The sequence below is a fragment of the Anguilla anguilla genome, chromosome 11 (genome assembly GCF_013347855.1).
Source record: "Anguilla anguilla isolate fAngAng1 chromosome 11, fAngAng1.pri, whole genome shotgun sequence".
NCBI classification, from domain to species: domain Eukaryota; kingdom Metazoa; phylum Chordata; class Actinopteri; order Anguilliformes; family Anguillidae; genus Anguilla; species Anguilla anguilla.
In genome coordinates, this window is record NC_049211.1 from 36,220,159 (window position 1) to 36,243,762 (window position 23,604).

Genomic DNA, 23,604 nt, shown 5'->3' on the forward strand with positions numbered 1-23,604 from the left:
ATAATTCGATATTGCAATGCAATTGATTTATTGTACTGTACTGTCAATGATGCTTAAAACACACCATAGTGACCCTGTACAATGTAGTCTGGAGCCATTCACAGATTTACCTTTACAGTCACTTCAAGTGTACATATTACATGGTTGTGAGAAAAAAACAAGTTCAACTAAAATGTTTCTAGTTGTCCAAAAATAATTTTTTGAAGTCTATGCAATTTGAAATGAACACTTTATTCGATTAATTGCATGGTTGTCTCTAAACCGAAACTTTATATTTAGAGAACTGTGTCAATACAATAAGATAACTAAGTGGAATCAACAAATATTTTTGCAACGTACTTGCTTTATTGTTAATAAAAGAAAATAAACAGAAACCAAGTTAATTATGTCTCAGTGAATGATGACAAATTATAATTTCTTTCCCAAAATCTGTTTTTATTGTATGTCCTTCTTACCACCAATGCATAATTTCAGATGTTTCAGATCTTCAAATATACTATTTTCATATTAAATAAAATTAAATATCTACTTACAGCAAACATAACTATGTTTGGAAAACAAATCAACAGTATATTATAATGTGTGCTATTATATACACTATGATATATCAGGGCTTGATCTTACGCTCAAAAAATAAAATGTTGACTTTCGTAACTCAGTTATCTCAACAGGTTCCACTTCAGTGAGTCGAGTGCCATCAAAATTGTATTATTTTGTATGACCAGATTAACTGACTCAGGAGAACTTGTTTTAGTGCAAAATGAAGCTGATTACATGAGATAATGGGAATCTCAAGAGTATGAAGCTTATCACATGAGAATCACAGGGGTATGGATGTGATGGCATGAGAATCACAGGAGTATGGATGTGATGGCATGAGAATCACAGGGATATGGATATGATTCACATGGGTATGGATGAGAATCACATGGGTATGGAATTAACAGATGGCTGCATCAAAGAAAACTTCATCAGATCTGGTTTGTTATGTAATAATGTAAATAATTCTGTAATGTAACAAGCGGTGTAATTTGTTTAAGCGTGGCCCTTTTTAATTTCAATGTTTAATTCAAGTGTTGGGCTTTCAAAGTTGAATAAATAAGGCTTCTATTCCAGATCAGCATGAAGAATAAAAACATGGGAACAGGATCAAAGTGAACCAACGTTCCAGAATATATGGGCACAAAGCAGTCATGCTCATAGAGTAAAGGAAATATGCTGCAGCTTCAACATAAAAAAAGTTCACTTGAAGTTAAACACTCTATGGCCAATCACGGCAATGTAACTTTACATCATCATAATGTAATTTATATCATCATACAAATGTTTATATTATCAGTTTATTATTACATTTATTAAAAGCAGATATAAAATGAAAGTGCTGGGATGATTGACATAACAGGATATAACACTTCTATCAAGTAATAACCAGTATCTAACACTGCTGTCTAATGAGATTATAGAATACAGATTATAGTTCATTTGACTGAAAGCACACACGGGTATTCCTTGATTTCAGTGTAGCTGTAGGACAGGTGGAGAGGGAAGGTTCTCCTACTTGTAGCCCAGTCCGGACCGGCTGATGTGGCAGAACAGGGTCATAGAAAAGCACATGCCCAGGACCTGTCCACAGAACCACAGAGAGATTCAGTATCATAGACACCTGCACAGAACCTGCAGAAATCATTACTGAAGTTACACACCACGGGCTATTGTGGTTTGGCAGTGGAATGCTTGCTAAGACAGAGGCGGTACCTCAATGATGCAGAGGCCAATCATGCCTGCTCCTGCGCTCAAGAAGTTGTTATCGAACCAGCTCTTGAACTTCTTATAGCAGCCCTGAGAGGGAGGAGAACAGAGAGCAGCCTGCATCACACAGCGTGCAGTGTTCACTCAGCCTGAGCTTCAGCCTCTGTGGCAGACTGTGTATGTGCCAACATGGCTTACCTTTAAGGAACAATTAACCTGTTTTTAAACTGAAGTGTTAATTATTTTATCATTTTTATTGTTATTTAGAAACTGAAGTATTGATTACATGGTGTGCCATGGATGTATCAGAGCTATGTAAAAATAGTGGTCAGATTATAAAACTACAGTTGATAAGCTCGACAGTTCTAAAAAGTATATGCTCGATAATATGCAAATTGTAAACAACAGTTTAACTCTGTTCATTTTTGGGCTTTCAGCAAACAGTGGGTAGTACTGTCGCCTCACAGCAAGAAGGTTGTGGGTTTGAATCTCGGCTTGGGGCCTTTCTGTGTGGAGTTTGCATATTCTCCCTGTGTCCGTGTGGGTTTCCTCTGGGTAGTCCGGTTTCCTCCCACAGTCCAACAACATGTAAGTAGGCTAATTGGAGACTCTAAATTGCCCATAGGTACACACACCGCGACCCTGCTCAGGATAAGCAGGCATAGATAATGTATGGATGCTACTTATGGTGTGTGGTAATCGCATTGTATGGTAATCATGGTGTATGGTATTAAGGTGTTTGGTAACCATGGTGTATGGTAATAAAAGTGTATTTTAATCACAGTGTTTGTTAATCATGGTGTATGGTAATAAAGGTGTATTGTAATCATGGTGTATGGTAATAAAGGTGTATGGTAATCATGGTGTATGGTATTAAGGTGTATTGTAATCATGGTATATGGTAATAAAGGTGTACTGTAATCATGGTGTATGGTAATCATGGTGCATGGTGTATGATAATAAAGATGTATTGTAATCATGGTGTATGGTAATAAAGGTGTACGGTAATCATGGTGCATGGCAATCATGGTGTATGGTAATAAAGGTGTACGGTAATCATGGTGTATGGTATTATGGTGTATTGTAATCATGGTGTATGGTAATAAAGGTGTATTGTGATCATGGTGTATGGTAGTCACAGTTTAGCATACTGTACCTCTGACCAGTATTCCTGAGGTGTGCAGGAGGTGGTACTGCAACATGAAGCAGGTACATTGGGCTTCCAGTCAGACGAACTGTTGACCCCACAGCAATGGAACTGAAAGGTGCATCACATGACTGATAAAACGGGCTTGTGTGCTCTCTATTTCAACACATAAACTGTATTTAAAAATCCGAGAAATGAAGACCATGTCATACACTCAGAACTGGTGCAATACATGAATGACCCAAGTGTAAATATTTTTTTATTGCATTTAAAATTTAAATTAACCCCCAGTATAAAGATGTATGCTAATTTTTCCAAATTTGTAAACAGAATATTGATAAAAATCCCTGAGGTCAGGTCCAAGTCTGATTGGCACCCTTTGAATATGAAATGCCAAATCATCCTTTAGAGGGCTGTGTAAGAACACTGTTTCTTTCAAGATAAAAAAAACTCATTTAAAATCTCCTTCACATATACATGACCACACATAACTATTAAAATGATGATTTTGATTGGATAGGGTCTTTATTATGAAGTGCACAGGAACTTTAATATACAACGGGCGACGTGGCTCAGGAGGTAAGAACGATTGTCTGGCAGTCGGAGGGTTGCCTGTTCAAACCCCGGCCTGGGCGTGTCGAAGTGTCCTTGAGCAAGACACCTAATCCCTAACTGCTCTGGCGAAAGAGAGGCATCAATTGTAAAGCGCTTTGGATAAAAGCGCTATATAAACGCAGTCCATTTACCATTTACAACACTTTCTTTCTTTCTTTAATATAAAGCAGACAGGTTGATAAACATATAGCAGACAGGTTGATAAACATATAGCAGACAGGTTGATAAATATATAGCAGACAGGTTGATAAACATAAAGCAGACAGGTTGGTAAATATATAGCAGACAGGTTGATAAACATAAAGCAGACAGGTTGATAAATATATAGCAGACAGGTTGATAAACATATAGCAGACAGGTTGATAAATATATAGCAGACAGGTTGATAAATATGAAGCAGACAGGTTGATAAACATAAAGCAGACAGGTTGATAAACATAAAGCAGACAGGTTGGTAAAAATAAAGCAGACAGGTTGATAAATATAAAGCAGACAGGTTGATAAATATATAGCAGACAGGTTGATAAACATATAGCAGACATGTTCATAAATATAAAGCAGACAGGTTGATAAACATAAAGCAGACAGGTTGATAAACATACAGCAGACAGGTTGATAAATATGAAGCTTTAAAATGAAGCATTCTGCAGATAGGCAGTACTCACCAGGCTCTGGATTGTGTCCCAGTCGTCTATGTGTTTTGAATCTATCTGTTTCTGGTCCCTGGTCCGGTTCAGACTTTTCTTTAGATCTTCCTCAATAAAGTTTTCATACTGACACACAAAAAACAGAAAACTCGGTTAGCATTATGCTAAATTCACCTACAAGCCCTCTCTCTCCTTCATTGTGTTATAGTCTCTCTCGCCCCTCTCTCTCCTTCATTGTGTTATAGTCTCTCTCGCCCCTCTCTCTCCTTCATTGTGTTATAGTCTCTCTCGCCCCTCTCTCTCCTTCATTCTGTTTTAGTCTCTATCGCCTCTCTCTCTGCTTCATCTTGTGAAGCTCCCTTGCCTCTCTCTCTCCTTCATTGAGTTATAGTCCCTCTCTTTTTCCTCTCCCTCTTCTTCATTCTGTTGCAATCTCTCTTGTTTCTCTCTCGCCCCTCTCTCTCCTTAATTCTGTTGTAGTCTCTCTCCCCCCTCTCTCTCCTTAATTCTGTTGCAGTCTCTCTCGCCCCTCTCTCTCCTTTGCTCTGTTTCAGCCTCTCTTCCCTTTAGAGTCCCTCCCTCTCCAGTGTGATTTCCATTTTCTCTCACCTTTTCCTCGTATACAAGCAGGGTACAGGCAATGGATAGCTCTGCCAACATCAGGATAAACAGCAGAATAAAGTACTGCAATGGACAGGCATGAAAAAACCTGAATCAGGATACAGTACTGCAATGAACAAGCATACAAAACCTGCATCCGAATACAGCACTGCAATGGACAAACATGCTACCGTAAAACCTGCATCAGGATACAGCACTGCAACAACCAAACATGCTACAGTAAAATCTGCATCAGGATACAGCACTGCAACAACCAAGCATGATACAGTAAAACCTGCATCAGGATACAGCACTGCAACAACCAAACATGCTACCGTAAAACCTGCATCAGGATACAGCACTGCAACAACCAAACATGCTGCAGTGAAACCTGCATCAGGACACAGCACTGCAACAACCAAACATGCTACAGTAAAACCTGCATCAGGATACAGCACTGCAACAACCAAGCATGCTGCAGTAAAACCTGCATCAGGACACAGCACTGCAACAACCAAGCATGCTGCAGTAAAACCTGCATCAGGACACAGCACTGCAACAACCAAGCATGATACAGTAAAACCTGCATCAGGTCACAGCACTACAGTGGGCAAGCATATTGCAGTAAAACCTGCATAAGGATACAGAACTGCAACAACCAAGCATGATACAGTAAACCCTGCATAAGGATACAGCACTGCAACAACCAAGCATGATACAGTAAAACCTGCATCAGGAGACAGCACTGCAGTGGAGATGTTAGTGTCACCCACAGAGATGAGCAGACAGCGATTCTCCTTGAGGGCACCGAGGAATCCCAGAAAGGATATGCAGGTGACGATGGTGCCCGTGATGACCAGGAAGTTGGGTACATTCAGGTATGCCAGGGTGGGCATCAGTGATGAGAACGAGGAGTTTGTCATCAAATAAATCCCAAAACCCAGGACAGAAACCCCACACAGCTGCCATTAAAAACAAGGAAACAAGAAATGTCATCATTTAACTGTGATAACTACACACAAAAACAAGAGACATCTTATCATTTACCTATGATAATTTTATACATAAACAGGAGACAGTTAATAATTCATCAATCTCCTCTTCTCTTTTACCTACTATACTTTTTGGAAAATAGTTACTGAAAATAACTCATATTTAAGAATCTTGCCTGTGTTTTGGATTCTGTACCAACAGGTGTGAGAGAAACGCAATCATACAATATCCATTGATGTTAACCTTGACCTGTCTCCCTGACATTTAGGTAAACAGAATGAATCAGCCTCTAGCTCATTGGACAATGCTGAAATCCATTTGGTTTCCTGTTATAGCACTGTATATATATTTGTATATGATATTATTAAAGACCCAGTGAAATTAAAACAGCATTTTCATAGTCATATAATAAAAAATAGAAAGGATAATAAACACTAAATACTGAACACCTGTAGTTCTATTGAGATTTTGAATGACTTTTTATCTTAAAAGCAAAAAAGTTGTTATGGATAGTGGATTTTCCATTGATGGCTGAAGTTTATGGTGTCATTAACAATGTAATTAACATACAATGTTTTTTAAGCATTAATCAGCAGTGAGGGAAAATTGGCTCATTGCATGAATATATTTATATGCCTGCTTGTTACTTTACTATTACTGACTGTAGCATAGCTACCGTAACTGTATGAGCTGCATGAACTTGCTGGATAAGTCACTGCTGAGGCTGAGTAATGCAAAATAAAGCATAGGTGTGCCGGGAGGAACACATCTTTTCTGAGAGTAACCTTCAGTCTCTTTTGGGGGCTCCCTCATAATTCAAAATCTGTTCAAAATGAATGCATGGTTTGAGTTCATTATCAGACTAAATTTAATTAGCTAGAAGAAAGTTAAGTGCCAGCTCATTGAGGGCAGGTGAAAATGGCAGCTTATACAAGCTAGACAAATATGACTGGTGGAGGAATTGACAAGATATGGTTGTTGAAGTTTGGGGTCTGATTAGAGATAGAGTGATGGTGGAGGATTGGTATTACAAAGCAAAGAAGAGCATGAGGGTGTTTCAGAGTGTGTGGTGTTATAAGGAGGCTCTATGTTCAGTGGAGGAAGGTGAGCTATTCTTTGCACATGGAATACGATGACGGAGTGGGAAATGTTTCCTTGTTTGTGCCAGATTTTCCATATGATTTTTAATTTTTTTAAAATTGTTCCTTTGTTTTTTATTTATGTAATGTCATCGGTGTGTTGAGTGTGGAAATAAAGGATGGATAAAATTCCATTAGCTAGCATGCTAACCTAGACAGCTGACTGGCCACTCAGACAGTGAATATTTGTCACCAATCTGACACATGCTTATTCACCTGATTTTCTTTGGTTGGGATTGGTTGGTTTTGGAGTCTATGTCACAGTTAGCTTCCTACATAAATGTTTGTGGGAGACTGTATAATCTGTTGTCTAGGAAAAACAAACTTATGAATATTAGAGAAGGACCACAACCCCTACGTCAACTAGCTCTCTGGCTCACATATATTTTACTTTGCTTCTAAAAGAAATTGTATTATTTTCCCCATTTATAGAAACAGTCATTGGAAACCGTTTATGGAAGCGGCAAGTATGCAGCTTTTTACATTGGCTTACTGAGCGAATAAATTTATTGATCAAGGTCTTTGAGTGTGTACCTGTCTTCCTCTCATTAGCCTAATAAGAGCAAGATCAAGTTGTGATGTCCGCAGGTGACTCACCCAGCATACGAGGTTCACAGCACACATTGTGTACTTCAGACAGTTCAGACAACTCTGAGACATCTTCCTGCAGTGGCTCTTCCCTCTGCAGAACAGTGCTCGTTAAACAAGCGTGTGAAATGCGGTGGCTTTGCAGCATTTTACACACTTCAGCACGTACAGCCTGTGAAATTCCGGATTTGCACACATCAACAAATAAATAAAGAAGAAGTAGACTTGTGGAAAACATGGGAAATGTTTTTTCGAAACTGTCCCCCATCCAAAAATGAGAACAAGCAGACACTGCACAACATGTGTGTAGTACCAATAGTACCCCCCAGGTCAGGGGTGCAGGAGGGGAGGGGGGAGGCATGAGTCCCCCTCAGGAACCGTTCTAGGTTTTCTGCAGCCCTATATTGATAGCAGCCCCAGGGGCCACAATGTGTGTGGATTGGATGTGGGGGGGGGGGGGTTTCCCACCTTCGTTTGCTTCCCTTCGTTAGCAGCAACAGAACGAATTCTAGAGTGCACAGAAACATCTTATCCGCTCAGGTTCAAGCAAATGCTGGACAACGATTCCAAACATACTACTGATGCATAAAAGGAGTTTCTCAAAGCCAAAAATGGGAAAATTCTTGACTGGCCAAGTCAGTCAGTCAGTTGATCTGAATCCAACTGAAAATGCGATTCATATGCTTAGGAGAAAACCTAAGGCAAGGCAGCTAGCCCCCAAACAAACTGGAGCTGAAGAAAGAGCTGCAGTAAAGGCCTGCCAGAAAATCGCCAGAGAAGATAGATACTCAACACCTGGTGATCCTGGTCAGATATGTTGTGCTTAGATCATGGTCTTACAGAGGGAAACTGTGAATTTCATACAATATTATTTTGATTCTAAAAATGTGGCCTGCCCTCCCTGCCGCAAGCATCAAAGAAAATGTGATTGGGGCAATTTCAAATCCTCTGATACTCTAATCTAGGCAGACAATCTATGGGTCTCACCTGCGAAGTATGTCTCAGAATAGATAAACCAAAAGACACAGGACACCATATCGGGGGTTGGAGACCCTGCATGGCTACATGCTGAACATTTCCCTTTAAGTTTGAATGCAATCTTTATGTAGGCCCGTCCTTGTCATAGATGAGTCTGACCCCCCTTCCCTTCTCTCCTACACCTTAACTTGGCATCACCCAATCAGAGCAAACATCCTCAACCCATGCTGGGTAAGGTATTCAAAATAGCGACACGAAAAAGTTGTGGTGTTGCGGTTGGTTTCTGAGTTTTTCGATTTTTATTTTGGTGGTGGTACCTTTGTTGTGTGTTTTTAGCTGGCCTCCTTTCCATCCTGTGGCACTTAAACTAGAAGTGGGTAACACTTTGGCAAGGTCTGGCTTATATTACATTTATAAACACAAACACAGCATGTTTCCTACTGCAGAGAGGCACACATAATCACAAACACTGCGTGTTTCCTGCTGCAGAGGCACACATAATCACAAACACAGCATGTTTTCTATGGCAGAGAGACACACATAATCACAAACACAGTGTGTTTCCTACTACAGAGAAACACACATAATCACAAACACAGCGTGTTTCCTGCTGCAGAGAGACACACATAATCACAAACACAGCACATTTCCTACTGCAGAGGCACACATAATCACAAACACAGCATGTTTCCTGCTGTAGAGGCACACCTAATCACAAACACAACATGTTTTCTACTGCAGAGAGACACACATAATCACAAACACAGCGTGTTTCCTACTGCAGAGAGACACACATAATCACAAACACAGCATATTTCCTACTGCAGAGAGGCACACATAATCACAAACACAGCGTGTTTCCTACTACAGAGAGACACACATAATCACAAACACGGAATGTTTCCTACTACAGAGAGACACACATAATCACAAACACAGCATGTATCCTACTACAGAGAGACACACATAATCACAAACACAGCATGTTTCCTACTACAGAGAGGCACATGTAATCACAAACACAGAATGTTTCCTGTGGTAGGCATCCGTCCCAGGGGTGTAAAAGAGCATTTTACGGTCTGTGAGGGCGGCTCTTCCCACAGCCCATGCCGGATCTCAGTGAGACGCCATTTTAAGCGCCGCTGTTACCAAAACATGCTAGGCGGGCAGAAAACACGTCCATGTCTTTTACAGCTAGAAACCATAACTTTTGCTTATATTACAAACAAACTATTGCCTACACATGTATTGTACAAGTAAAGATAAAAATGGAAAAATAATGAATTGTTTTTCAAAAAATGAGGGGCCCCTTGTCAGGTTAATACGACACACCTTTAACTCGTACGGATGGATCAGTGGGAGCTGAACAGCAAATAAATGCCTAGTTTAGGTTTCTGCTTCATAAATATCCCTTCAAAATATGAAATCTTCCTTTTAAAACACTTTTCTCAGACAGTTCTCATATCATAGTTATGATAAGTTGTGCTTCATTGTAAAACTGTAAGTAAAACTAAACAAAATTTACGGTACTAAAGTGGCAAGTTTAGTGTTTGTGTTGTGTTTTGAAACTACATTATATTGCTATCGCTGTGAACCTACCTGGGGAATGACTTCATTCATTTAACCTTGTTATATGGTAAGGTCTTTAGCGGATTAATCAAAGCAATTAAATAAATCTTTACTTCCCATTACATATCATTATTATTGGAATGAAACCTATAATTGCAACTTGAAGAGTTTGAGACATTCAGAACATACAACGGTGGCTGTTCTCGAATTGTTTGTGCAGTATGTCCTACTGTAGTTGCTATAAAGAATACAGAGCACTGACATGGTTTAAGGACAACAAATATATTCCCTTTAAGCTGAAAATAAGCAAACTGGATGCACAAGAGATGCAATTCTGTTATTTCACGGAGGAAGAGGAAGAGGGTTGACAATAACAGGGCTAAAGTTCACTTCTTCTTTTTCTCTAATTTTTAGCTGTCAGAAACAACACACTCTTACCTGATCAGCTAAATCAGTTTTCTCTCTTGCTCGGATCCGTCAACAATCTTGAAAAAGGATGTTTTTTATTGTCTTTTTTTTTCTTCTTCCTCTGTCCTTACCGGTAGTGATGTTGAAAAGTACAGTTGGTGGCGATTTTAGCAGGGTGCTTTCCAGCGGAACACTGCGCACAAGCTGACGATGTGTGCGAGAGGTGGGTGGAGTTTATTAATATGCCTGAGGCTTCCTGTCATAACCCCCTCCCAAACACACACACACACACACACACACAAGTGCACAAGCTTCTTTGTACCAGTCAGACAAGCCCCACCATCCCCTGCACATTATTTAAATAACATGCCCCTACAGTGCTATACCTGGACCTGTTATTAATGTTCGTATTAATAATACCTTGTTTTCATTAAGTTAAGTGGCAGCTGAATCACCAGGAACTTTCCCTTGTACAGTAGTGCAGAAATATTGGAGTGCTTTACAGTATGCAAAATGGACATTGTCTACACTATAAACAATAGGTTACTGTATTTTTATGATGTTGAAGATCATCTGAAATTGCAGATATTGGCTTACAGTTATAATGGCTGTTATTACTGTATGAATGACTGCTTTTATTTTTAAGTCGTGAGAAAACGGATGTGGGTCAAGAATATGAATTCAGTTTCATACCACAAATATTTTATTTCCAAATGCGGGACCACCTTTGTCATCAGTGACTGCAGACAAACAGACAGCTGGCAAGGCTCAAAGGAACCAGTAATTAAGCCTCCAGTTATCCTGAATAATAATCCATAAGATTAATAATCCATAAGATTAAAATGAATGCAACAATGGCTTAATGCAAAAAACAAACCGTCTCACAGAGCATGCAGGTGCCCCTGCACTGCTGAGCTAATGTTGCCTAGCTAGATAGATCTAGATAGATAATGAAGATTTAGCTTAACATCAGTGCAAGATTTACTGTAACACTATACCCAGATTTCCTTAAACAAACAATATAATATCATAGTGCATGATAAGTCAGAAAATATTACCAACAGGGCCCTGGGAAGTTTGGCAGAATTACCCTTTAAAACAAAATTGTCATAATAATGTGCTCTTATTTTCATTTTTACTCTGATTTGGCCAGCATGAAACTGACTCATTTTCTTTGTATATCTAAGGCACTTCAATAAAGCAATATACTGGACACACAAGAAACACATAACTTCCCCAACTCAGTTTTAAAACCATTTTCCACCTTCTTTCTTTTCCTCCTGACTGAGAACTGCAAACAAAGAAATAACAAATGACAAGTGTTTGTTATTAAAGGTGAATTCCTCCTCAGTTCCAAAGCCAAAACAAAGTTTTGACACATTTTTTTTAAGTGCCCCCCAGTTCAGAGATCACTTCTGCCAGCATCTTTTAGTTCATTTTATTTGATTCTCATACACAACACATACTGCATCATTATTATTTTAATGCATTTTGACTATTTTAATGACAATACAATTAAAAGATGAATAAGCAAAAAAAAAAAAAAAAAAATTAAATTAAATTAAATTGATTAATACAATAAATGTAATTTTTATAGGGACAATACATTTCACTTAAAAGAGATAAATCATCTTGTATTTTAATATCACACAACATTTCTGGGGGGTGAAGTGCCAAAATTGTCAAACAAACTTTGCTCTAAAGCTGTATGCATTCTCAGAACACTCAGAGTTTGGACACTGTGAGCCACTGTACCTCCATCTGGATATGTGCTGTACACATATACCACAACTGCAGGGAACAGGAAGGTTTTCACAAGACAAGGCCACAATAATGGGGATTTCTAGGGCTACTGAGCAATAGGCTATTCTGGTCATTTGCTACTTTATCATTAATCAAGGGGTATAAATAAAATCAGTTTGAAAACAATTTGTTTTCTTTTCTGCCTCCACTTTAATCTCACGTGCCATCAACAGTCAGGACACTTCATTAATTTCTTTTCAAACCATTTCGGTTTCCCATCGATTCCGAAGCGCTTATCCAGATTCTCTTCTGTGATTGGTAAATGGATACACTTCTGTGATTGGCCACAGACAGCAGGGAAGCAGACTGTGTGCGTTGTGTTCACTTGTATCCGAGCCCAGACCGACTGAGGCGACAGAACAAGGGAACAGTGAAACACAGGCAGAGGAACTGTAAGAAAAGAGACGCTTTAATTGCACACCATATGCAATATACAATACAATATACACACGCGCTTCTGATATAAGGATTATTCAAGTCAGCATGAGCAAAAATATATTTTCTCTTCACTCCACCAAATCTACAATCTCCCATAATGCATTTCTCACTTATGTGACTACCCCGACCCTTACATTCAGTTCAGTTTATGGCCAGTAGATGCCTAGCTTTGGACTTCTAACCAGATGCCTTGAACAACTAACTGCCAGGTCTACTGAACATTTTCCAGCTAGAGAGAGGAATTTAGTTTTGGAATTACCTGATTTTATACCAGTGGCAGATCTTTCACAAATGTTTTGCCATCAATGCAGTACAGGGCCTGGATAATTGGCCTGTGACATAATTTTTGTTGTTTTGTCTCTGTGGTATTCCACCACATTGGATATGAAATGAAACAATGTTGCTCCCCTATATTGGGGGGACTATGTATAAAGAGGGCTTTAATTCCTACACGTATCACCCAGTATGGATGTACATGCCCTCAAATTAAAGCTGACAGACAACGCTCACATTCATTGTGTCATTTCATATGCAATGTGCTAGAGTAAAAAAGCAACATAAATTCCGTCACTGACCAAATACACACCGCACTGTAGCTGAATCCATTTGGAGAGGCTACATTTTACAGTCCTTTCATTAGACTGTTAAGCTCAAGTCATTTGGAAATGTACAGCGCTAAGCAAGAATCGTAATCTAACACAATAAGCGAATGGTCAAACACAAAATCATGGGGCAAACAAACTAGAATGTCTGAGGCAAGAATCCGATTCAAAGGGGACAAGTCGGTGGTCAAACATGAGATCTAATCAGCAAACAAAGCAGAAGGGCTCGACGAGTATCGGAATCAAACAAAGTAGGGTCAAGTATCACAAAGTCAAAAGAAGCAATCGCTGTTCACTAAACACCAAGTATGAGTTCAAACAGCTTTAGGTGGCTTTTTCGAACTGAGTAACCGGAGATGGAAACGGCCAATCGAATGACGAACTGGAAGAACGAAACACGTGCAACAGAGACAAACGAAACATGAAACTGAAGACAGGAAGTAAAGTAATAAAGGTTGGACAGAATGAGGGCGCGAGGCCTATGGTTTTTTTGAATGTGTTTGTCATGGTGTAAAGTTTGTGAAGAAACTGGGGTAAAATGCACCTACACGCATCCTCAATTGCCTGTCTGGAACTAGAGGTGCGGTGATATGTAAAGCTGCCACTGTTGAAAGGAGATGACGAAAAGCACATATTAATACAAAAATATTGGCCGGGAAAGTAGCAGGGAAATCTCCAAGCCGGGTGAGAGTTTTCCTTCCCTTTTCTATTTTTATTGCTGGATTAAGGTATGTTTACGTTTTATTGTGGATTTTTCCTTTAGTGTTTTATTTCCCTTTTTTGTTGGAATATTTTTTCAGTTTTTTCCTTGAGATTTACCTTATCATCCAGTGGAAACCCTTTTGTGGATGTGGGACTTTGTAAAGGACTTTTCATGTTTCAGTTGTGTTCAAGTATGTGTATAAACAGATTTATATGCAATATATGATAGGGTATGGTGTGTGGTTGTATATAGTGGGTGCACATTTTCAAAAATGCATTGTTTTCACAGGTATCTATGTACTGTGTTGGTGATTTGATAAGCAGTGCCTTCACACTCCATGGTTTTATACACAGTGGCTCTCTGGATTTATTTCTAACTAGGCCTGAGCAACAGGCTGTTTGTTACAAAGAGCTTTTCACACATTATATTACTGGCACTTTCCAAATAAAACAAGACAAGAAGAGGAGACAAATAATAGAAAGAATAAAATGAAAATATAAAAATGTAACCTGTTCATAATTACACAACTGAAACCAGTGGATGTACACACTTGATTCCATGTGTGTGTGCTAGTCTGATTTTGAATTATGGGATTAGCAGTGGTACCTGAATGATAAACATAGTGACAACTCCAGCTCCAGTGCTCAGAAAGTTCCTTGCAAACCAGTTCCTCAGCTTCATGTGGCAGCCCTGAGAGAGAGAGAAACCACACAGATGAGCTGAGAGAGAGAGACTACACAGAGGATCGGAGAGGAAGAGAAACCACACAGATGAGCTGAGAGAGAGAGAGAAACCACATAGATGATCTGAGAGAGAGAGAGAAACCACACAGAGGAGCTGAGAGAGGGAGAGAAACCACACAGAGGAGCTGAGAGAGGGAGAAAAACACACAGAGGAGCTGAGAGAGAGAGAGAGAGAGAGAGAGAGAGAGAGAGAGAAACTACACAGATGAGCTGAGAGAGAGAAACTACCCAGATGAGCTGAGAGAGAGAGAAACCACACAGATGAGCTGAGAGAGAAACTACACAGATGAGCTGAGAGAGAGAAACCACACAGATGAGTTGAGAGAGAGAGAAACTACACAGAGGAGCTGAGAGAGAGAAACCACACAGAGGAGCTGAGAGAGAGAGAAACCACACAGAGGAGCTGAGAGAGAGACTATACAGATGAGCTGAGAAAGAGAGAAACCACACAGAGGAACTGAGGTGAGAAAGAGAGACCACGCATGGGAGCTGAAAGAGAAAGAAACCACTTAGAGGAGCCCCAGTAAGATGATGATGGGGCTCAATGGGGCAGTAATACCCCAGTAACATGCAGAATGGGGCAGTAATACCCCAGTAACATGCAGAATGGGGCAGTAATACCCCAGTAACATGATGAAGGGGCTCAATGGGGCAGTAATACCCCAGTAACATGCAGAATGGGGCAGTAATACCCCAGTAACATGCTGAATGGGGCAGTAATACCCAAGTAACATGATGAAGGGGCTCAATGGGGCAGTAATACCCCAGTAACACGGTGAATGGGGCAGTAATACCCCAGTAACATGGTGAATGGGGCAGTAATACCCCAGTAACATGATGAATGGGGCAGTAATACCCCAGTAACATGATGAAGGGGCTCAATGGGGCAGTAATACCCCAGTAACATGATGAATGGGGCAGTAATACCCCAGTAACATGGTGAATGGGGCAGTAATACCCCAGTAACATGATGAATGGGGCAGTAATACCCCAGTAACATGATGAAGGGGCTCAATGGGGCAGTAATACCCCAGTAACATGATGAATGGGGCAGTAATACCCCAGTAACATGGTGAATGGGGCAGTAATACCCCAGTAACATGATGAAGGGGCTCAATGGGGCAGTAATACCCCAGTAACATGCAGAATGGGGCAGTAATACCCCAGTAACATGGTGAATGGGGCAGTAATACCCCAGTAACATGATGAAGGGGCTCAATGGGGCAGTAATACCCCCGTAACATGCAGAATGGGGCAGTAATACCCCAGTAACATGCTGAATGGGGCAGTAATACCCAAGTAACATGATGAAGGGGCTCAATGGGGCAGTAATACCCCAGTAACATGCTGAAGGGGCTAGATGGGGCAGTAACACCCCAGTAACATGCTTAATGGAGCAGTAATACCCCAGTAACATGCTGAATGGGGCAGTAATACCCCAGTAACATACTGAAGGGGCTCAATGGGGCAGTAATACCCCAGTAACATGGTGAATGGGGCAGTAATACCCCAGTAACATGCTGAAGGGGCTCAATGGGGCAGTACTGGAATTCTTAGGCACAGGACGAGGCGCTGGTTGCACACCTCTTGCCAGCTCTTCTGAGGGTGGCTGAGACAGGGGTCTGTAGTGCAGCATGAGATGGGTATGTGTCCTTCCCAGTCAGAGACACCGTGGACTCCACAGCACCTGAACTGGAAACAGCATGACTGTTAGAGCAGGGGTTCTCCAGCAGGGTTCCCCAGCAGGGTTCTCCCGCAGGGTTCTGCGACTCCAGCCACAACGGCAGCCAAGCGGTCAATTCTTCAAAATGAGACACTTCAAAAGTCGGTTGAGGACTGGCTTTCCCCTTTAGGTTGCATTGTGTCTGAACTAGCATTGCGTGCCATGAAGAATAAATTACCCATATCCACATCCCAGGACTCAGTCCAGTCAGACCAGCAAATGCTTTTGTTTTCTGTGAATACCAAATGATTCCTTTGGAAAGAGCTTTTTTTTAAAAAAAAGAAAAAAAAAAAAACATTTTTAAAATTGCAATCAATTCTGCCAACTTTGGCCACATCAGGTTTTCTGGGCCATGCCAGAAACGCCATTAAGGAGTCACTAAGAATTTGGGGGACCTGTGGAGGAATCGCAGAGCAGGAGGTGGTACAGAAAGTGATTGTGCGTATATGAGTGAAGGTGGTCTGCCACCTGAACAGCAAACATTAATGTATGACAGGAAAACACTGACGGCGCTGAAAACTCACAATGCTCTGGACAGCGTCGAAGTCCTCTCTGAGCGTCTCGTTGCCCATTTCTGACGACTGCTTGTACGATTCCAGGCTGTGCAGGAGGTCTTTTTCAAAGAATGTGTCTATCTGTAGAATGTACACAATAAAAGCGCTACCGACCTCACTGCTGTAATGCCATGCTGTCCTGGATGTGGTGTTGAATGCAATGCATCTCACAACAGGATCAGAATAGAACAATTAAAACCCCTTCACAGCTCTCGTTGTGGAATCACGTTATCGTCCACTGTCAAGTTTGTCAGATTTCTAGTGTTTAGATTATGGCCTTAGAGAGAGAAACAGTGAATTGGATTCAATGTTATATTGTTTCTAAGAACGCGGCTTGCCCTCCCCTCCACGACCATCGAAGGAAATGTGATTGGGGCTATTTTAAATCCTCTGATACCCTAATCTAGGCAAGCGATCTATGGGTCTCGCCTCCTGGCAGAGTTTGTCTCGGAAGAGATAAACCAGAAGACAAAAGACACCAAATCAGGGGTCAGAGACCTACATGCTACTACCATGCATAGCTACATGCTGAACATTTCACTTTAGGTTTGAATGCAATCTGTGACATTTAAGTGACAGTAAGTGAAACTCTCAATGTCTATACAGATAATGGCGTTGAGGCCTGACAGTTGAAATATCCATTTTTAGAACCAGTTCCGTTTTCACACGGAAACCAATGTGGTACGAGTTGGTTTTGTTAAATGGAAGATATTTTGACCTCACCTTGTCCATGTCGGGGTTTTTTCTCTTACCTCCCTGTTGTACACCAGCATGATGCAGGCCATGGCTAGCTCCACCAGCATCAGGATAAAGAGCAGAATGAAAAACTGCGAACCGTCAAGGCAGAAGAAACGAGCATCAGTAAAGTAATGCACTGAGCAGAGGGAGAGTCTGAGGCACAATCCGTAGGGCAGCCCGCTCTCCTGTGCAAATCCCTCTGTGCAGCCAGCAGGGGCTTGATTCCCTACCCTGGTGCTGTCAGTACCGCGACCCCATCTCTACCTTGACAGCAGTGCAGTATAACGCTCAGGTAACTGGGCTTTTAACTCAAACGTTGTGGGTCTGATTCCTTGTAACAGACCGGTTTCCCCTATAGAGTGCTGTGTATCAGACTGGTTTTCCCTATAGAGAGCTGTGTAACAGACTGATTTCCCCTGTAGAGAGCTGTGTAACAGACTGGTTTCCCCTACAGAATGCTGTGTAACAGACTGGTTTCCCCTATAGAGTGCTGTCTAACAGACTGGTTTCCCCTATAGAGAGCTGTGTAACAGACTGGTTTCCCCTATAGAGAGTTGTGTAACAGACTGGTTTCCCCTGTAGAGAGCTGTGTATCAGACTGGCTTTCCCTATAGAACACTATGTAACAGACTGGTTTTCTCTATAGAGAGCTGTGTAACAGACTGGTTTCCCCTATAGAGAGCTGTGTAACAGACTGGTTTCCCCTGTAGAGAGCTGTGTAATGAACTCACAGAGATGAGCATACAGCGGTTTTCCCGCAGGGCTCCCAGGAAACCCAAGTAAGACACGCAGGTGACGATGGTGCCGGTGACCACCAGGGTGTTGGCTGGGTAGATTGGCCAGAAGGAGGTGATGAGTGAGCTGAACCTGGAGTTCATCATCATGAAGATTCCAAACGCTACCACGAATGCACCGCACAGCTAAAACGCAACAAATGGAAAACATCAACATCCATCAGCCACTTCCACAAGGTTCTAATATGAATCTATTAAACCTCTGAAATGGGCATACAGTGTTTTCTATGTACAGTATTCACACTCCAGAGAGGTAAAATGGAACACAACAAGGTGGTGTTCAATCTCACAGCTCTGACCATCCGTGATTGTCCAATATATTTTTCCAACTCACGATGCATCATTGTCACATCTACGTCAAACATTTGAAGCAATTCTACATCAAACCTTTGTGGGAGGAATTTAATATGGATGTACACAACAGCAATACATTTAGAAAATACTGAAATAACAGGCAAAATGACCTACCCAGCAAAGAAAGTTGAGAAAACACATGGTGTTCTTCAGACAGCGTACACAGCTTTGCTGAACCATCTCAGTAAGGCTTTCCTATAGAGCAATAGCACATGAATCTGACTGTGATGTACATGGCAATTCACAGAATGTACTGCAATATATTACACAAATTCTGACAGAAAATGTGATCAAAATTGCCCAGCATGTCCCTACTGAAAGAAGGCATTGCTGTGTGTTCCAATATCAAAATCATAAAGATTTGTCAATGTACACAAAATCATTTCTGAGCTTGAAAATATGTTATATATATATTGTAATTGCATTGCAGTATATCCCAGTTCTGTAAGGGCTACATTATACATACACACACAAAAAAAAACAAAACAGTGTATCTATGCACGCCTCACTCACTTGTTACTTAGTTTATTTTCTGCCTCTAGAACACAAATTCCCGAATGACCTCTGACCACCACAGTAAAGCTGGCAGTTCATCGGATACCTCTCTTATATATCATGCATATCCTTCACAGTGCACAGACACTGTCGAGGGCAATCAGAAATAATATGGAAAAACCCCAGAGAGACTGAAATCTTCCAGAGTTACATTACCTTTCTGGAAACCACTAAGGGCAGATGGCAATGTTATCTTGTGTCATAGTTCCACAACTAAGCTAGAATAACAAAAGCTATTTATTTAACTAAACATACTATTTTACAATTTGTGAAATGGTGCTGCGATCCTGTTTGTTTATGTTTTTCTGCAGTCTTTGCTTCTCTCTCCTGGTGATATTTTGAGTGGCACCATTCTGAGTGCAGGCGTGTGTTTGTAGTAAACACAGAAACAAATCCCTCCAGTGACAGACGCCAACAAGCCCTTTGTATCTTTACTGAAAGGCATGATTGCAGTTACTGTAATTTAAATGCAGCATCATTGCATTTTACATTCCAGGAATTTAGCAGACTCTCGTACCCTTAGTGACTTCTTCTTATTATTATTATTATTAGACCTTTTAATTTAACCAGGACGACCAGTTCTCATTTACAAAGACTGACACTGAAAAGACTGCTACAATAAGTTAAAAGATGATGTTAGTTACATAAATTGGCTACAGTGCAGTGATAGAGGCAGTGTTAAAGAAACATTCGGCACAAGATTACCCTGCACTTTATCCGCCAAATAATCAGCCAACATACCAAACATAATGAATAACCTTTACAGACATCAGTTAAAATAGACTTTATTTGGAAGTTTATTTGTATTTTTAAGTTAGTGGCTGATAAACTAATCAGGACCGCACTGTAAACTAATCAGGACCACACTGTAAACTAATCAGGACCACACTGTAATCAGGACCGCACAGTAAACTAATCAGCACCACACTGTAAACTAATCAGGACCGCACAGTAAACTAATCAGGACCGCACAGTAAACTAATCAGGACCGCACTGTAATCAGGACCGCACAGTAAACTAATCAGGACCACACTGTAAACTAATCAGGACCGCACAGTAAACTAATCAGGACCACACTGTAAACTAATCAGGACCACACTGTAAACTAATCAGGACCGCACAGTAAACTAATCAGGACCGCACAGTAAACTAATCAGGACCACACTGTAATCAGGACCACACTGTAAACTAATCAGGACCGCACTGTAAACTAATCAGGACCGCACTGTAAACTAATCAGGACCGCACTGTTAACTAATCAGGACCGCACTGTTAACTAATCAGGAATGCATTGTAAACTAACCAGGGCCGTACTGTAAACTGGGACCATACTAATGATAAGGATGAGAATCAGAGTGGAATTGATACCAGTCTGGTCTACGTGGTATTTGGCTCCAGGGAATTAAACACTGTTGTTAAATAATTTCAGTACATTTGAATGAAATTACTAATATTAATAATTTGATGTCGTATTGATAGGTTTAAGTTGTAAAATCATTACCTAAAGGCTATCCGAAGAGTAAATTGTATTCTGACATGTCAAAGCTGTTTGAAGTAAAATTTCAGTGCTAGGCTAAATATTTTAACATAACATAACATAATGACAGGGACCTGCCATTCAGCCCAACAATGCTCACCATTTTCCTGACTAAATTGTACATAGTGCTCTGATTACCTACAGACTTAGTTGTATAACTATTATAATTAGTTATATAATTAATATATAATTATTTCTGCCTCTACTATGTGATTTGGTTTGTGTGCTATTCTACACCTTGACTGCTCTCTGCATGAAAAAAAATCTTCCAAATCCAAAACATGTTACATTTACATCTACTCTCCTCTGTGTGACCAATTTGTATGTGCTACAGCTAAAATTATAATACAATGCACTGGAGTTTTCAGAGCACACTTGTCAGCTTGTATAATAAATGGAATTCTTTCAGTCAGCTATGAATTATTATGTAAATATTTTGGGTAATCTGTCGAACCAGTCGCAGTGGAATGCATAAGTAGCATAGTAGAACAATGTAGTTAATCAAACTAGTCCAATTTTTTGCACTGGAGTCAGATACCTTTACATTTTCTACCTTAATTTTAACATATGAATACACTCTAAAAGTTATGCATGAATTAATATTTTTAAACAATGTACTTCAGTGATGGCAATTCCTGAATGTACAATGTCCAATTAAAGTCTATAAAAACCAAGAGTTAAAAGAAAAGCTATAGAGCGAATACCTGTCAATTATAGAGGTAAGGTCTTACCTGTGCACCTGTGTGTATGAAGTTGTCCACAGCTGGTAGAAATCCGCAGTGACTGGTGTCAGCTCCTGAAGCAGTGTGAATCCACTGTGTTGGGCACACAAACACAGGGGCGGATCTTCATGGTAATGACGAAAACGAGTCAGATATTATTCCTATACTCCCTCTTGTTTTCCCCCAGGGGAACAAGGCTAAAGGTAAGGCTGTTTCCAGATGAAAAAAGGCTATTTCATTTGGTACTTGTATTTTTGTTCTTGTTTTTTCTGTTCTTTAAAGGGTAAGCACCACATAACGGCATCCCCCAAAGATATTAGGCCAATTATTTTTAGTCTAAAGGTTTTTCATTAAATTAAACTTACACACAGCAGCTCTACTTCCATCTGCACAGACACACAGAACCTAAACACAGCAGCTATACTTCCATCTGCACAAACACTTAAAACCCAAACACAGCAGCTCTACTTCCATCTGCACAAACACTTAGAACCCAAACACAGCAGCTCTACTTCCATCTGCACAAACACTTAGAACCTAAACACAGCTGCTCTACTTTCATCTGCACAAACACTTAGAACCTAACCCCCGCAGCTCTACTTTCATCTGAATGTGGCACTGCATGTGCTGCTGCTGGACAGCTGAAATGTGCTGCTGTTTTAAAGATAAAAGAAAGGAGGCATAAAAGCCATTAAGTTAGCTGTTAGCTGTTAGCTTTTAGCTGCAGTATAAGGCTGCATCTAGGATTATCACCAGGCAAAGGAACACTTTGTTTGATATATCAACAAGCATACGTCCAAACAACAAATACTAGTCCCTATCCAACACAAAGAGACCTGCCCTCCCCAAAGGGGGCTATTATCACAGGAGTTTGCTATTCAGTGTCAGTGGGAGTCAGATGGAGCCGTTACCATTACTAGTACTTTAGTGATGTTGGGTCTGTAGGGCTTTAATGATGTTTGGGCTGTAGGGCTTTAGTGATCTTGGGTCTGTAGGGCTTTAGTGATGTTGGGTCTGTAGGCCTTTAATGATGTTGCGTCTGTAGGGCTTTAGTAATGTAGAAATGCTTAAATAGAGGACAGGCTGTATTAGAGTAATTCTTAAATTGAAGAAACAGGCTGTTTTAAAAAAAAAAATGCTTAAATAGGAGACAGGTTGTATTAGAGTAATGCTTAAGTCAACAACTATTTATGAGAGAACTAACAATATATTTGCATTTATATCTGGGGTTAACAATTATTTAAAACCTGACCTCATACTGTTTCTATATTCATCTGTTGAACTACAGCAGTGGTAACCAACCCTGTTCCTAGAGATCTACCATCCTGTAGGTTTTCACTACAACCCTAACAACGTGCGCCTCATTCAACAGCTAGAGCAGGGCTGCCCAGTCTTGTTCCTGGAGATCTACTGTCCTGTAGGTGTCCACTCCAACCCTAACAAAGCATGCCTCATTCAACAGCAAGAGCAGGGCTGCCCAACCCTGTTCCTGAAGACCTACTGTCCTGTTGGTTTTCACTCCAACCCTAACAAAGCACATCTCATTCAACAGCTAGAGCAGGACTGCCCAACCCTGTTCCTGGAGATCTACCGTCCTGTAGGTTTTGACTCCAACCCTAACAAAGCACAGCTCATTTGACAGCTAGAGATCTTGTTCAGTTGCTTATTAGTAGAGTTAGGTGTGCCAGATTAGGGTAGAAATTTAAAACCTAGAGGACGGTTGATCTCCAGGAACTGAGTTGGTTACCTCTGAAATACAGTATACAGTTACATTTTCTTTCTGAATCTTAGCAAATGAACATGGTTAGTAATTGTGCAGTCCAGATTGTGGATGTGCACTGTAGATTACGATTAAGTTTTTATAGATCCATGAAATTTCTCCAAGATATCCTGCTGATGAGGCTT

General features: G+C 40.5%; 2 protein-coding genes and 1 long non-coding RNA gene across 3 annotated transcripts; 1 reads left to right on the plus strand and 2 right to left on the minus strand.

Annotated features, from left to right (window-relative positions):
- Window positions 1–212: 212 nt before the first annotated feature.
- Window positions 213–10,651, minus strand: LOC118208175 (leukocyte surface antigen CD53-like). Its single transcript, XM_035382584.1, has 8 exons — window positions 10,464–10,651; window positions 7,488–7,572; window positions 5,532–5,720; window positions 4,768–4,842; window positions 4,177–4,284; window positions 2,906–3,007; window positions 1,756–1,839; window positions 213–1,623 (listed from the first exon to the last, which is right to left on the minus strand). The coding sequence occupies exons 2-8, from the start codon at window positions 7,548–7,550 to the stop codon at window positions 1,555–1,557; spliced, it is 690 nt and encodes a 229-aa protein (XP_035238475.1). The 5' UTR covers window positions 7,551–7,572; window positions 10,464–10,651; the 3' UTR covers window positions 213–1,554.
- Window positions 5,243–5,608, plus strand: LOC118208176. The gene is made up of 2 exons (XR_004761523.1): window positions 5,243–5,350; window positions 5,495–5,608. It is a non-coding gene; the product is annotated as an uncharacterized LOC118208176 (long non-coding RNA).
- A 1,385-nt stretch (window positions 10,652–12,036) lies between the features above and the next one.
- On the minus strand, window positions 12,037–21,819 carry LOC118208174 (leukocyte surface antigen CD53-like). Its single transcript, XM_035382583.1, has 8 exons — window positions 21,709–21,819; window positions 19,000–19,080; window positions 18,469–18,657; window positions 17,752–17,826; window positions 16,970–17,080; window positions 16,307–16,414; window positions 14,586–14,669; window positions 12,037–12,626 (listed from the first exon to the last, which is right to left on the minus strand). The coding sequence occupies exons 2-8, from the start codon at window positions 19,063–19,065 to the stop codon at window positions 12,558–12,560; spliced, it is 702 nt and encodes a 233-aa protein (XP_035238474.1). The 5' UTR covers window positions 19,066–19,080; window positions 21,709–21,819; the 3' UTR covers window positions 12,037–12,557.
- Between the last annotated feature and the right edge of the window lie 1,785 nt (window positions 21,820–23,604).